The 13,341-nt window shown below is 39.2% G+C and overlaps 1 protein-coding gene across 1 annotated transcript in view; it reads left to right on the top strand.

Moving 5' to 3' along the window:
- The window catches only part of TEDC1 (tubulin epsilon and delta complex 1), an 80,132-nt gene that overhangs the window by 41,189 nt on the left and 25,602 nt on the right, over positions 1-13,341 (top strand). The window contains exon 6 of the mRNA XM_043983739.1: positions 841-927. Coding sequence (XP_043839674.1) covers positions 841-927 — 87 coding nt within the window. The remainder of the gene's footprint in view (positions 1-840; positions 928-13,341) is intronic.

The raw sequence follows: 13,341 nt of genomic DNA, 5'->3' as shown, positions 1-13,341 counted from the left end.
ATGACCAACAAGATGTAAAGCTAGACATTTTTTTCTGATCCCAAAAGCCTTTGCCAAACTTCTCCAAAGTAGGAATTGTGCATCAGAGATAAAGCAATTTCAGTTGTCTTAACAAGAATTCAAACAAGATAAAAAAAGTCGATGAACTAAAAGGACAACAAGCCAATAATCCCTAATTAACGAACTCTCACTCAATATACCCTACCCTACTCTAGCACAACCTGGACAAAAGAGTTTCACAAGACTACCCATAAATGAATTACCCAGCTTGGGAGGAGCTGAGATTCTTTTACATCCAACCTCTAGGAATATATCCATGAAAAGAGTTAGAAAGTGAGCAAAAATAAAATAGAGGAAAAGGACTAAAGAAATATAAGGAGGAAGAAAACTAAAAGTCCCAGAAAATAAACAGATAAACCAACAGAGTTTACTAATGGAAGAAGGATATATGGCCTTCCAATCAAGGGAAAGAGTTTAAGTACCTATGAATAAATGACAAAGAAAAAGACTTGTTTTTACATTTGTAACATCTCTTAAGAAATGCTCTGTTCTCTCTCCTGACATTCCTGATACAGGCCCTCAACATCTCATGACTGTAGGGAGACCATTTCAACTGGCTGTTGCAACAGTCTAGACAGTCATGAGATGTTGAGGGCCTGTATCAGGAATGTCAGGAGAGAGAACAGAGCATTTCTTAGAGATGTTACTAATGTAAAAACAAGTCTTGGCTACTGGTGGATTGGGGTGGGGCACAGTCTGGGTGACTGAGAGGATGGTGGTATGCATAGGTGCCCCATGGGTTCTCTTTTTTCTCATTTGGGGTTTGCCTTTCTGTTTCAGCTGTTGCAGCAGTTGGAATCAGAAAATTCTTGCCTGGAAGCTTTTCTGGAGTGGAAGCATATGGAGCTGGTATATTGGCAGTGGATGGTAAATTAATAGTAGGGGGACCTGATGCTGACTTTTGTCTTCTGCTTTTTTTTTTCCTGGATTTTGCTCCTATCCTTATTTACTGCTATTAGCTGAAAGCATCCCTTCTGAACTCTTATTCTGCCTTAGGGTTTATGCCAAAAGACCAGATTAACAAATGACTCATCAGTTCTCTATTTGTTTTGGGGCAGCTAGGTGGTGCAATGGACAAAGCACCGCCCCGGATTCAGGAGGATCTGAATTCAAATCTGGCCTCAGACACTTGACCCTTACTTGACAGCTGTGTGACCCTCATTGCCCCACCAAAGAAAAAAAAAGTGCCTATCCTCTAGCACTTGAATATATTTTATTTTTTAAACCTGAAAGTCCAGGTTTGTTAATGGCCTCTGAGCTTTATTTCAGACTTCTCAATAAATCCATTTTCTAATAAGTAAAATTTCAAACAAATTCATTTTTCCTTCTTGATAGATATGTTCAAATTTCACATTGCTCCTTGAACTGTGTTGAATGGTGGTAAGAATTTGTTGTTGTTTTTCTGCTTTCAAGAATAGTATCTTACTGAACTGACATATAGTGAAGTGAACAGAACCAGGTGAATGTTGTACACAGTAACACCAATAGTTTTTGATGGAGAACTGTGAATGACTTAGCTCTTCTCAGCAATAAAATGATTCAAGACAATCCCAAAGGACTAGTGAAGAAGCATACTAGCCACCTCTAGAGAAAGAACTGACTGAAGCATGCTTTTTTCACTTTCTTTTTTTTCTTTTAATTGTCTTATGCAAAATTATTAATATGGAAATGTTTTACATAATTGCACATGTATAATCTGATTGATTGCTACCTTGGGGAGGGGGGAGGGAGAGAGGGAAAAATAGAATTTGGAACTCAAAACCTCTTTCTTTCTTTTATTTATTTATTGGTGAGGCATTCAGGATTAAGTAACTTGCCCAAGGTCACACAGCCAGTAAGTGTCCAGTGTCTGAGGCTGGATTTGCACTCAGGTCCTCCTGAATCCAGGATCCAGTGCTCTATCTACTGCACCACCTAGCTGCCCTGGAACTCAAAACTTTAAATAAAAATGTTTGAGTGGGGAAAAAAAAAGAATAGTATGTTAGGAGACTATCAGCCTCAGAAGAACCAGAAACATCATCAATAGCATTAAATTTTAATTGTTTTCAGGTACTAAAATTATCTTCTAACTGGATAAAATAATAATTATTCATTAAAAGACACTGCTAGGATTTGGGGTAATCAAAGTCAGAACCAAACTAACTTCAAGAATTGTAGTATAGTTCATGGATGTAAGAGCCCAGAACAAGATTCAGTCACTTAAAAAAAATATTCCTGAGAGCTACAGTGATTATTTAGCATGTATATAAATGTGTCTGATACTCAGTATCTTAAGACATACACAGAGAGCCTTTGCTTTGGCAAGTCAGGGATGAAAGAAAACTCGGTATGCCTGGGCTCCAGCAATATTGTTGTTTTTGTTTTTGTTTTAGTGAGGCAATTGGGGTTAAGTGACTTGCCCAGGGTCACACAGCTAGTGAGTGTTAAGTGTCTGAGGCCAGATTTGAACTCAGGTACTCCTGACTCCAGGGCCGGTGCTCTCTCCACTGCGCCATCTAGCTGCCCCCAGCAATATTGTTAAGATTAACCAGCTAGGTAAAAAAAATGAAGATAATTGGGCTAGTTCCTATTTTGTATAGCTTGGTCGGAAATCATCAGTTTGTGCTTTGACATTAGAAATGCATAATTGCACGTGTATAACCCATATCTGATTGCTCACTGCCTAAGGGAAGAGAGAAGGCAGGGAAGGAAGGAGGGATAAAATTTGAAACTCAAAACTATAAATAAAAATGTTTATTATTTTTTAAAAAAGAAATTAGAAATGCAGATTTTTCCTGTACCTGGGGTGTGTTTTATCTTCTCTGCTGGGGTAAAAAAAGGATATACAGGGATATTTTGAGTCGGGTTCTGAGGGCATGTGGGTTGATTGTCATGAGAGACATTAAAGTTGGCTACCTATAGAGCTCCTTTCTTCTTCTTTTTTTTTTTTTTTGGTAGGGCAATGAGAGTTAAGCGACTTGCCCAGGGTCACACAGCTAGTAAGTGTGAAGTGTCTGAGGCTGGATTTGAACTCAGATCCTCCTGAATCCAGGGCCAGTGCTTTATCCACTGTGCCACCTAGGGGCCCCCTAGAGCTCCTTTCATATAGTTTTTTGTTTATAGGAACATTTAATTTCAGAAGTGGATGGCATGACACTTAAAAGTATAAATTCTCTTCATTAATCTGTGTATACAGCATTCCCCTGACCTAGTAACCTTGTCAACTATCTCCTTCAAACTTCTCTCCTCAGTCTTTGTCAGTGCTGTCTTTTCCTCTCTGTGCTTTCAAGCTAGATTGGATAGTTGATAGCTCTCAAGATGAAAGGACCTGAAATTGGCCTTTGTTATTATCACTTGCTTGGGTAAAGGCATAGGTGGGATCTATATCAAATTTGTAGATGACCACAAAGCTAGGATTAATAACTAAGTTGGATGACAGGATCCAGAAAGATTTCACCAGTCAAGAATGAGGGATCAAATCTAGTAAGTATAAAGACATAGATAGGAGTTAAAAAAAAATTGAAAATACAGGTTGGGAGAGGTGTGGTTAGATAGCAGATATGGCAGTTTTAGTCTCTTCAAACTCAATGAGTTTGGGAGTTTCAGAAGCTCTTAGTATAATTTTCAGAAAAATGGAGGTAGAAATTCTGCTGTACTTTTCTCTAATTAGACTATGTCAAGAATATTGTACCTAAGTCTGGGTGTTACATTTTGGAAGAACATTGTGATTCTTGAATATGTTTAAAAGGCTATTGGGAATAGAGAGTTAGAGACCATGAAGGATCACTTGAAAGAATTGTGGAATTGTGCCTGGAGAAGAGATGTGAATGAGAGTGTTCCATGGAAGAAAAATCAGACTTGATCTAATTTGTCTCAAAAGGCAAAAGAGGAACTTTTGGTAGAAATTACAGAGAAGCAGATTTAGACTTGATATAATAGAAAATGTAAAAAATTAGAGCTATCAAAAAGTGGAAGGGTATGCTTTGAAAGGCAGTGGGCTCTTCCTCACTTGAGGTATTTAAGAGATGATTAGATAACCACTCTTCAGAGATATTTTAAAAGGGATTTTGATCGGGTATGTATAGAAGGAGTGAGGAAGACCTGGGTTCATGTATGCCTTCTAATACATACTGGCCTTTTGACCCTGGAAAATTCCTCTGACTTCTCTTAGTTCTCCAAGCAACTCTCTGTAGGTTATGAAATGCAGAGCGGCATTAGTGGAGGGAATTTCCCACTGGCTGTTCAAGTTTAAAAAAAAATAGGTTGGGTTAGAAGACCTCTGAGGTCTTAAATGCCTATTATGTATAAGGCACTGTGCTAGGGATACAAAGACTAGAATGAAACAGTTCTTACCATTAAGGAGCTTATATTTTACTTGGGGAATGGAATATGTGCACAAATAAATACATCAATAAATATATTACATATACAAAATAAATACAAAGTAATTTCTTTTTCTAAAACTTTTAATTTTAATTTTAAAAAGTTCATTAAAAATTTCAGTTCTGAATTATCTCCCTTTTTTCCCTTCTTCCACCCATTGAGAAGGCAAGAGAAAAAACCAATTACAAATATGTATAGTCATGCAAAATAAATTCTCACATTAGTCATGTCTAAAAAAAGGGAGAAAATATTCTTCTGTCTGCATTCTGAGTCCATCAGCTCTTTATGGATTGCATGTTTCATCATGATTCCTTTGGAATTGTGGTTGGTTATTGCATTGATCAGAGTTACTAAGTCTTTTAAAGTGATTATCTTTATAGTATTACTGTTATTGTAGAAATTGCTCTCCTGTTTTTGCTCCTATTTTTCTGAAACTGTCCCCTTTATAATTTTCTTACAGTGCAAGTAATATTCCATCACATTCATATACCATAACTTGTTCAGCCATTCTCCAATTGATGGACAACACCTGAGTTTTTAATTCCTTGCCATCACAAAAAGAACTGCTATAAATATTTTTGTATCTATGGGTCCTTTTCCCTCTTTCTTGCTGGGTCAAAGTTTAAGAGCTTTTGGGGTATAGTTCCAAATTGCTTTCCAGAAGCTTGGATGAGAATACAAGGTAATTTCAACAGGGCCAGAACTTTAATAACTATCAGTAATCTGGAAAGCCTTTGTATAGGTATTAGCATCTGAGCAATGTCTTGAAGAAATCTAGGGATTCCTAGAGGTGATAGTATGGAGGGAATACATTCCAAATGTAGGTTACCAATTGTGTAAAGATGTAGAAACAGTAGATGAAGTAACATGTATGTAATAGGAAAAGTCATTTAAATTGGAATAAAGAATATATGAAGAAGAGTAATAGGAATTAAGACTGAAAAGCAGGTGGGAGCCAGGTTGCAGATTGTTCAAATGCTAGACTAAAGATTTTGTATTTGATTGTTGGGTAATAGTGAGCCACTGAGAAATTTTGAGGGAAGAAGTTTTTGGGGAAGGCATTTTAGTAATTTAATTCTGGCAGCTGAGAGACCAATTAGGAGGTAATGTTGGTCTGAACTAGGGTAGAGGCTCTATGATTGGAGAAAAGGGGATGGATTCCAGAGATAACATGGAGATAGAATCAATAAGACATGGCTCATTGATTGGTATGGGAATTTAGGAAGAGTAGAGTGCAGGGCAATTCTAAGGACTCTGACTGATGACTCAAAGGGTGGTTGGTGGCAGCCACAAGACAAATGTGGAATTTGGGAAGAAGAGCAGATTTTGGGGGAAATGAGTTCTGTTTGGAACATGTTGAGTTTGAATTGCTGACAGAACATCTGGGTGATGTCCTGCAAGCAGTTGGTAATTAGCTCCTGGAATCCAGGGGAGAGGTGATATCTTTAAACTGATGAAATCATGGAGGGAGAAAAGGTAGAGACAGAGTAGTTGTTTCAGGAAAGCACCTTATAGAAGGAGGAGGATCCAGAAAAAGAGACTGGTGAAGAACTCTGAGGCAGCTTAGAGAATTGGGACATAGTAAGTTGAATGTTTATTGAATTGTAGGAAGGGATGAGTATGGAGGAAGAAGGGGTGATTGATTGTGTCCGAAGCTAAGAGAGAGCAATTAGAATAAAGATAAGAAAGGGATTTAGCTGTTTTGGGAGAACCTTACAGAAACCAGATGAGAGAGTAGTTTTAGTCATATGGTGTGATTTGGAAGCCATATTGCAAGGTATTCAGAAGTGTGTGGAAGGTCAGGAAATCCCTTCTACATTTGAGATTGCAAGATTCTGGGAGTACCTGAGATTGGAACTATACTGATAGCTTCTGGGATAGGAAGCTCTGAGACCTAGAATCTAGGAATCAGAGGCCATCTTAGCTAGCCATACCTGACCAAGAAGGGCTCCCCACCCTTTCTGCCTTTTAAAAAATAGATGTTCATTTATATCTTTTGTCTTTACATTGTTTTTATTCCCTTTTTTTTTTTTTTTGGGCAAGGCAGTGAGGGTTAAGTGACTTGCCCAGGATCACACAAGCTAGTAAGTGTTAAGTATCTGAGGCTGGATTGAACTCAGGTCCTCCTGAATGCAGGGCCGGTGCTTTATCCACTGTGCCACCTAGCTGCCCTATTCCCTCATTTTCTTCCCTTACTCCCCTTCTGGAGGGGAAAGAATTTTTAAAAAGAAAAGAAAAAAGAGGAAGAAGAAAATTCAGCAAAATCAATAAATACGATTCCTTCCACACTTGTGGACACCCTTCCCCCCAGTAAACACACATACCTCTGAAGGTATGAAGGGGAGGAATTATCTTCTCATACCTCTTCTTTATGTCCAGGCTCATTCTTTGTTTATTTTTTATTGTTTTTTGTTTGTTCTTTCCATTTACATTGTATATATTGCTTTCCTGGTTCTATTTCACATTGCATCAGGTTCATGTAATGTAGAAATTTCTGTTCCAGAAATCTTTTCTATGACAACTCCAACAAATGGTCATTCAGCTTGCCCTTGGAAGACATGAGGGGGAGGATATTATTTTTATTTTTTTTTAATTTTTGGCGGGGCAGTGGGGATTAAGTGACTTGCCCAGGGTCACACAGCTAGTAAGTGTCAAGTGTCTGAGGCTGGATTTGAACTCAGGTCTTTCTGAATCCAGGGCCGGTGCTCTATCCACCTAGCTGCTCCCAAGGATATTATTTCTTAAGGCAATCTTGTTGTTTGTCCTTCATTCCCAAAGAGGACCCTGACATGAGGTGTTGTCATGACTTGGAGTGAATTGGATTTAAGTGAAGGAGGGTTGTGCAAGAAGACCAACCTCACTCTCTCCTCCAGAGCCATATGGGTCCTGTGATAAGATATATATCAGTATGAGGGGAAATGACTCTGGATGGTTTTTTTTTTTAAGCAACAAACATTTATTTAATTTTTTCTAGTTACATGTAAGGGTAGTTTTCAACATTCATTTTCATAAGATTTAGAGTTCCACATTTTTTTCTCTCCCTCCCTCCCTTTCCCTTTCCCCTTCCACAAGATTGCAACCACGTTATATATGTACAATCCACAAGTGTTCTTTTTATCAGTTCTTTCTATGGGGGTGAATAGTAAGCTTCCTCATCAGTTCCTTGGGATTGTCTTGGATCATTGCATTGCTTAGAGTAGTTAAGTCATTCACAATTGCTCATTGAACAATACTGCTGTCACTATGCACAATGTCCTCCCAGCTCTATTCACTTCACTATACATCCATGTTCATTAGTCTTTGCAGGTTTTTCTGGGTCATTTCCTATAGCACAAGACCATTCCACCACAATCATATAGCACAGCTTTTTCCATCATTCTTCAATTGATGGACATTCCCTTGATTCTCAATTCTTAGCCTCCACAAAGAGTTGCTATAAATATTTTTTGTACAATTTTCCCCCTTTTTTCTTTTTCTTGATTACTATTGTTAATTGTTTCCCTTCCATCCTATTCCCTTCCCCATGATATTTATTCTATTATCCATCTTCTTTCATCCTATCACTCTTCAAAAGGGATTTGCTTCTGTCTGTCCCCTCCCCTACTCTGCCCTTCCTTCTTTTGCCCCTCTCTCTTTGTCCCCTTTCCTCTCCTATTTTCCTGCAGGGTTAGAGAGATTACTCCACCCAATTGAGTGTGTACATTATTCCTTCCTTGAGCCAATTCTAATGAGATTGAGGTCTTTGAGCCAATTCTGATGAGTGTTAGGCTCATTTACTGCTCAGATTAAATAGATTACTCCACCCAGTTGGGTGTGTGTGTGTGTGTGTGTGTGTGTGTGTGTGTGTGTTAGTCCCTCCTTGAGCCAACTCTGATGAGTTTGAGCTCTTTGAGCCTTTTCTGATGAGTGTAAAATTCATTTACTGCCCTGCTTCTCTCCCAGCTCTTCCCATACTCCATAAGCCTTTTCCTGTTTCTTTCATGTAGGATTTCACCTCTGTCCTTCCCCCTCCCCCAGTGAATTCCCCTCACTCCTCAATTTAACCCTAAGGATGTCATCATGGGGCAGCTAGGTGACACAGTGGACAAAGCACCACCCCTAGACTCGGGGATCAGAGCCAAAACCTGGCCTCAGACATAAGACAGTCACCCACTGTATGACCCCAGGTATGTACCCCAACTCCAATTTTTTATAGTTCTCTAGGGTCTTGTATTTGAAAGTCAAATTTTCCATTCAGTTCAGGTCTTTTCATCACAAATATCTGAAAGTCTTCTTTTTCATTAAAGTCTCATTTTTTCCACTGAAAGATTATGCTGAGTTTTGCTGGGTAGGTGATTCTTGGTTGTAATCCTATTTCCTTTGCCCTCTGGAATATCATATTCCATGCCCTCTGGTCCTTTAATGTAGAAGCTGCTAGATCCTGTGCTGTCCTGACTGGGGCTCCACAGTACTTGAATTCTTTCTTTTTGGCAGCTTGCAATATTTTCTCCTTGACCTGAGAGCTCTGGAATTTGGCTATAATATTCCTAGGAGTTTTCCTTTTGGGATCTCTTTCTGGAGGTGATCAGTGAATTCTTTCAGTTTCTATTTTAGCTTCTTCTTCTAGAATTTCAGGGCAATTTTCCCTGAGAATATCTTGGAAGATGATGTCTAAGCTCTTTCCTTGATCATGGTTTTCAGGTAGACCAATAATTTTCAAATGATCTCTCCTGGACCTATTTTCCAGGTCAGCAGTTTTTCCCAAAAGATATTTCACATTGCTCTCTATTTTTTTATTCATTTGGATTTGCTTTATTGTGTCTTGGTTTCTCATAAAGTCACTGGCTTCCATTTGTTCAATCTTAATTCTTAAGCAATTATTTTCATCAGACAGCTTTTCCATTTGGCTTTTCAAGCTGTTGACTTTTTTCTCATGTCTTTCCTGCATCACCCTCATTGGTCTTTCCATTTTTCCCTCTACTTCTCTAACTTTATCTTCAAAGTCCTTTTTGAGTACCTCCATGGCCTGAGTGCAATTCATATTTTTCTTGAAAGCTTTAGATATAGGGGCCCTGATGTTGACATCTTCCTCTGAGGGTGCCCCTCGGTCTTCTTTGTTACTGAACAAACTTTCTATGGTCTTCAACCTTTCTCTGTCTGCTCATCTTGCCTTTCTTTTACTTGACTTTTAGCTCCTTAAAGTGGGGCACTGTTTCCAGGCTGCAGTATCCCAAGCTTAAGAAGTCCCAGGTGGTATGATTTAAGGAGAATCAGGTTCTTCACTCGCCTGGCCTATTCCCTGGTCCATAGATGATCCAAGACCAACTTGCTAATCAACCAGCTTTGTGTGTTGTGGTTGTTAGCTCCAGCAAGCCTGTGCCCCTCCCCCACCTGGGCCACTGCTACTCAAGCCTACCATGGTTCTCAGCAGGGGTGAAAAATCCAAGTTCTGCCTCAGCACCAGCATAGACCCCTGTAGTCTCCCCCCTGCCCAGGGCTCAGCCCTCTCACCAGACTGTGAACTTAGTTCCAGATGACACTGGTGCTTCAGCTGATTCAGAGGCTCTGGGGGTCTCCTTCTCTGGTGAGGACTTCTTGGGACTGGATTTGTGTCAGGGTGACTGTGGGGTTGGGCTCCACTCCTGTATCAGCACAGCAGCTCCCTCCTTCTGACCTTCCAAGCTGTTCTTGGTTAGAAGATGATTTCAGGACATTCTTCTGCGAGTTTTGCTGCTCTAGGCATTTTCCTGTGGCATTATTTGGATGTTTTTTGGAGTGATTGTGTCTTGAGTTCAAGAGCTCACTGTCTTTCCTTTACTATCTTGGCTTCACCCTGCAGTTGACTCTGGATGTTTAAGGCAATTAGGGTTAAGTGACTTGCCTAGGACCACACAGCTAGTATGTGTCCAAAGTGAGATTTGAACTCAGGTCCTTCCAACTTCAGGACCAGTGCTCTATCCACTGCACCACCTAGCAGCCCCTATTAAGGCAACCTATTCTACTTTTGGACAGCTCTATATTTTGGAAGTTTTCCATAACATTAATCCTAAATCTGCCTTTCTTACTTCCTCCCAATTGCTCCTTCTGCTGTCTGAGGCAAGCAGAACCAAATGAATCCTTCTCCCTCATGACTGCTCATTGAATACTTGGAGACAAATATCCTCTGCTCATTAAATCTTCTCTTCTCCTGATTAAACATCTTTAAGGATTAGGATCAAAACTTTAGATCCAGAAGGGAATTTCAGTACTTTACCACAAGATTACACTGCTTCAGATGATAAAGAATATTCTAATGATGCTGATAAAAGATATTCTTCAGTCCTCTCTCCATCCTGGTTGCCTTTTTCTGGGCACATTCTAGCCTTTGTCTTTCCAAAAAGTGGAGCATAGAATTAAACACAGTATTCTATTTGTAGCCTGATTAGGGTGTAGTATAATGGAAATATACTCTCTCTTTTTTCTGAACACCATAAGTCTCTTAATTCATCTTGGAATGTCATTAGTTTTTTTGGTTCCTATGTCGTATTATTGGCCCATTTAGTTTACAATTCACTAAAACCTTTTTCCACATGAGTTATTGCCTAGCCATGTCTCTTTGATCTTGTACTTTTGAAGTTGATTTTTTCTCCTGACTATAGAACTTTACATTTTTCTTTGTTATATTTTATCTTATTAAGTTTGACCCATCATTCTATGCTGAGATATTCTTAGATCTGGGATTTCATCCAATGTGTTAAGATAGCTGTGTATAAATTTTCAAGTTTGCTATCTATGCTATGATGCAAAGCTTTGGTTAAAATGTTGACTAGCACGAGGGACAGATACTTGGGGCATTCCACTAAAGGCTTCCTTTTGAGCCAATGGCAATCTGATTTAATAGCAGTAATATCATCTAGCTTATGTTTTGCTGTCTTATAACCAAAAGTAGCTTGAGAGATTTTGCAAATACTTTAAAAAAATATATCTATATTATATTTATAGTATCCCCTTGATCTCTACCAGCCTAGTTATCTTGCCAGAAAGGGAAATTATGTTAATTTGAAATGACTTATTTTTGATGAAGCCATAATGACTTTTTTTTGGGGGGGGGTAGGGCAATGAGGGTTAAGTGACTTACCTAGGGTCACAGAGCTAGTAACTGTCAAGTGTCTGAGGTTGGATTTGAACTCAGGTCCTCCTGAATCCAGGGCCGGTGCTCTATCCACTGTGCCATCTAGCTGCCCCTCAGGTCTTTTTTTTTCTTTTTTTTTGGTGCCTATTGACTTCTAATAGTCATAACTTCCTTTGTAAGTGATCTTCTAAAACCTTGAATAGAATAATAGGATAAAATAGAAGAATAGGATAAAAAGGTCTGGAATTAGAATTCAGGGCTGATGGGCTCCTGCAGGAGGCACATACAGATCTATAACTCACCATATCACCATTTTGCAATTAGAACTTTACTAGAGAGAGGCAGAGTAGCAGGAGGCTGTTACCGGAAGTAACAGGACACCCAGTGCAATGAGGAGCTTTCACTGAAGGTATCCAGGCAGAGGCTAATTAACTCCATTAGGGAAGGTGTAGAACAGGTAATCTGGGTTCCATAATAGATTTCAGGGAGTCTGTGAATTTGAATGGGGGAAATTATATCTTTATTTTCATTAACTTCTAACTGAAATTCCCTTCAATTATGAATTAAAGAACCTCCCAACATTATTCTGAGAAGGGGTCCATGGGCTTGACCAGACTGCCGGAGGGGTCCCATGACACAAAAAGATTAAGAACCTCTGGAATAGAGGGAATTCTTTTACTGGGCAAGGGGTTGGGGTAAAAATCCTCAAAACTTTCATTTAATCCTAAGATTATAGCATTCTATGGCAGACCTGAGATGAAGATGATGGTGATGACAACAACAACTACTATTACTATGTAGCTAGCATTTATATAGCAATTGAAGGTTTGCAAAGCACTTCACAAATATTTTATTCTCGGGCAGCTAGGTGGCGCAGTGGATAGAGCACCGGCTCTGGAGTCAGGAGTACCTGAGTTCAAATCCGGCCTCAGACACTTAACACTTACTAGCTGTGTGACCCTGGGCAAGTCACTTAACTCCAATTACCTCACTAAAAAAAACCAAAAACCAAAAACCAAATATTTTATTCTCACAGCTACCCTTTGAGGTAGGTGCTATTATCTCCATTTTATAAATGAGGGAACTGAAATAGACAGTGGTTAAATGAGTTTTCTAAGTCATACTAGTGTATGAGTCTAGATTTGAATACAGATCTTTCTGACTCCAGAAACACTCTATTGTGCCACCTAGTTTGCTGTATTGGAGATTGGAGAATGGTTTTAGAGGCTGGGGATAAGAAAGGGGGGCGGGGGTGCTACTTGTAAAATCTGTATTTGTTGGAGTCTACATATCAGACAGCCTTGATCTGCCTTTGCTCACTGCTTGTGCAAAGGACATTTCAGGTTTTCACTTTCCTGCAAAAATTCATATTTTTTTACTTTATGATTTGTGGCTAGGAGATAGCAGAATTCTTTGATGAATGACTGACACAGAGAGAGTAGGATTGGGCAAATACAGGAAGGAGGGGACTAATGAAGCACTTTTCTTTAGGAGGAAAATCAACTCAACAATGTTTATACAGAATGTGTTACAAAAACCCTTAAGTTCTAAAAGTAAAATGTATATACAGTTGTTTTGGATGTTATGTCTGATTCTAATTGTTATTTCATTGTCTCCATTCTGACATTTCCAGTACTGCTACATGTACACTGCCCCCCAAAACAAAACAAAACAAAAAGCTTCTCTGCGTTTGGGCTTTTTTACAGGTCATTGCAAGATTGGGACAGCTATAGCAGTGCATGGTTCTTGTTTCCTTAAGAGCAGGGATGGGCCTGAAAGGCCCTGTGTGATTGATTCATTTGTTTTGGGAGAGGGTTGAGCTGGATTTG

Source organism: Dromiciops gliroides, chromosome 2 (genome assembly GCF_019393635.1).
Source record: "Dromiciops gliroides isolate mDroGli1 chromosome 2, mDroGli1.pri, whole genome shotgun sequence".
NCBI lineage: Eukaryota > Metazoa > Chordata > Mammalia > Microbiotheria > Microbiotheriidae > Dromiciops > Dromiciops gliroides.
This window is presented reverse-complemented; position numbering and strand designations above follow the sequence as displayed.